Here is a 2,865-nt window from a genome sequence, read left to right as displayed (position 1 = left end):
TCATTTTTGTCTCTATGCCAAATTGGGATATTTTCTTGAATTACTGCCTTTGCTAATTACCTTATTTTTTTACTGCAGTGACTTTTTTGTCAGAAAACTCAGTTGGTTTGTGAATGAGGACTCAAAAGGTTGATGGTTCCTTGGCTGTAGCAGGTAACCTTAGAGCTAGGATTAAACCAATTGAATTAGATGCAACCTATTGAACTGGTCATAGCCATTACAAGCTTAACATGTACATCCTTTCCTTTGATTAATTCTCATGACTCCACTAATTATTCATGCTCTTTTTCCACTGCAGACTTTGATGTCCACTGAATCCACTTCATGGGACAAATTGTTCATGGCCTGTGATATGCTTGCTTGGGAGGTTCAATGGCTTTGGAGGTTTGGCTTGGCTTCAATTTGCTTCTGCAACAGGGTTTCAAAACAGGTTCAACAACATGATTTCCACTGATGATGGATTGCATTTGCCAATTTATTTCATGTTTCTTTGGACTGAACAACTTGACTGCTTTCATTAAGAACCTCATTGTAGCTGTTATGCCTTGGCTTGATGATGAACATGGATGCTGCAGAATGCAAGACTGATGTGGTTTGGTGTGATATGAGGTCTTGATGTAGGTTCTGTTGGTCCTATTGTCATTGATAGAACTGTAACAGGTTGGTCACAATGCATTATGTGTTGCCATTATTTGTAAGATTTGTTATTGATGTGGTTAGGTATGATGTAAGATGATATCCATAATGAATATACTTGTTGCTAACACATTGTGAATGATGATGAACTGAACTCCTGTAAACCATTTCCCTGGTGCTGATTATTGCTACTTTGCAGGTTCTGACATGGAATGGCTTGAAGCCATGCATTGAGCCATGTTGATGTGGAAGTGGTCATCACTCATTTTGCAGCAGGTGAATGGCTTACATTTCTGACTTGATGTGTTCATGATCATAGTCCATTGGCTTATATGTTGCCTCATGCTTTCATACTGCAGAATACTCATGGGTTCATTTCATGATTTGTCTTGCCATCTTGATTCCATACCCTGATTTTACATGTTATGATTTGGACTGGTGCTTTTTATTCCTTACAGGCAAGGCCTTTTGCAGTGTAAATTGCTTCACATTATCTTGCAGCAAATTGGATCAAAGCTCGTGAATGGCCTCCACTATAAAACCTGGTTTTCTATAGGATCTTATTTGGTGTATGCTTGTGCTTTTCTGCATTGGACTGTCGCTTGTGGTGATCTCTTGGCCTTTAGTATTTCAGCATGTCATGTTGTTGTGCAGGATGGTTCCTTGCTCAATATTTTGCATTGCAGGATTTGACATATTGTTGCTAAACCATCATGGCAGGTCTGATGTATGACCTGAAGTGAATCCCTGATATGGAATTGTTAGATGATTTCCTGCTGGTTATGTAACAGGCTCATAACTTGGTCACTGTAGGGTTTGTTGTGGGTTGCATTACGGTTCTTGGTTGGCTCAAACAGGGCAATGGTATCCAGCAGGTTTTTTTTGCAAAAATTGTTGTGGCTTCCATTCTTTTTTTTTTGTTTAATGAAGCTCTGAACCAATGTCTACTGCAGGGCCAATTGTATTTGAGGCTTTGGCCAGGTAATGTGGTGTACTGTGAGTAAGGAATGAGCACACTCATGTGGTGCTGCTGCAGTTGGTTTTATGCTCATGTGGTAATGTTGGTTTGTTGCAAGTTGTGTGCCTTGATGTACTGCCTACTGCAGAGTTTATTTGGTTTATGGCATGAGGTTCAGCAGGTATGGCCTATGGCTTGAGACAATTGCAGACATTCATGGTCTTGCTGCAGTTTTGGCACATGACTTGGCTTTGGTTTTGTAGGTTCACTCATGGACATGAATGGAAACTTGCATTTGAAGTAAGCAAGGGAGCACACATGGACTTGCAATAGGTATTGTTGACCATTATTTGGCAACATATCTTGAGGCTCTTGTACATGATCATTTTCAGTTGGTAGGCAGAAATTGGAATCCCTGGGATTATTTCCTGCGGCTAATTTTCCTCTTGAAATTTGCACTGCACTAATCTTTTGAATTTCTCTTTGTTCGTTATCATTCAAAGTTGTTCTTTCTTGGGCCTGCCTTTCTTCCATGGCACTAGTATTCTTAACTGCAGCTGCTGAAAGGTCTGACCAAATACGGGTGTGGTCAGACGGAAGCTCTGATGCATTCAATCTGCAGTTCTCTTGCTGCAATGGAGATTCATTTCTTTCTTCAGTTCGAGCATGTGTATTGTTAGGCACCACTGGAGGTTCTGATGCTGCGCCTTCATGAAGCTGAGATGTTAACATGGTTGCCAGTAAAAGGGTAGCATCAAAATTCGAATTGGACCCATCTTCCAAACCAAATTTAGGTGCCATGAGAATTGGTTCGCCAGTTTTCTCAAAATGTAAATGGATATCAGTTTCACAGCCCTCGCAAAATGAAAGAAATGCCTTCAGTTCTTTTACACTGAAAGTCAAATCTACAGGGTCCCCAGTATGAACATACTGCATAAACTCCTCCTTAGGATCTATCCAGAGTTGGTTGTGTAGCAATGAATCATTGTCTTTGGTTGGGTTGATGTGGTTATGACCTGCTGTTTTTTTGTATAACTTGACTGCTCTTGTAGGCATGGAATGAACATAAACATGGTTGGCCAAGGATAACTTGCAAATGAAGCACTCATGATGGAAGCAAGCAAACATGAACAATGGAGTGATGGATTAAGGTTCATGATGGAAGACTTAGGATTTTAGGATGCAAAGAGGTTATGTTGACTTTGGTCAAAGTTGACCAAAGTCAACAATTGGTCAAAGTTCATTTTTTTTTGTATTTTTCTTGTAAATGG

At 40.1% G+C, this 2,865-nt stretch overlaps 1 protein-coding gene across 1 annotated transcript; it reads right to left on the bottom strand.

The window, feature by feature from the left end:
- Window positions 1–1,768: 1,768 nt before the first annotated feature.
- Window positions 1,769–2,650, bottom strand: LOC127095004 (uncharacterized). Its single transcript, XM_051033757.1, has one exon. It carries the CDS (start codon window positions 2,648–2,650, stop codon window positions 1,769–1,771), a length of 882 nt encoding a protein of 293 aa, XP_050889714.1.
- Between the last annotated feature and the right edge of the window lie 215 nt (window positions 2,651–2,865).

This window comes from Lathyrus oleraceus, chromosome 6 (genome assembly GCF_024323335.1).
Source record: "Lathyrus oleraceus cultivar Zhongwan6 chromosome 6, CAAS_Psat_ZW6_1.0, whole genome shotgun sequence".
In the NCBI taxonomy this organism is placed as follows: Eukaryota; Viridiplantae; Streptophyta; class Magnoliopsida; order Fabales; family Fabaceae; genus Lathyrus; species Lathyrus oleraceus.
This window is presented reverse-complemented; position numbering and strand designations above follow the sequence as displayed.

Coding starts and splice junctions, on each gene's coding strand:
- LOC127095004 (XM_051033757.1), bottom strand. CDS start 2,650: ATGCCTACAAGAGCAGTCAAGTTATACAAAAAAACAGCAGGTCATAAC.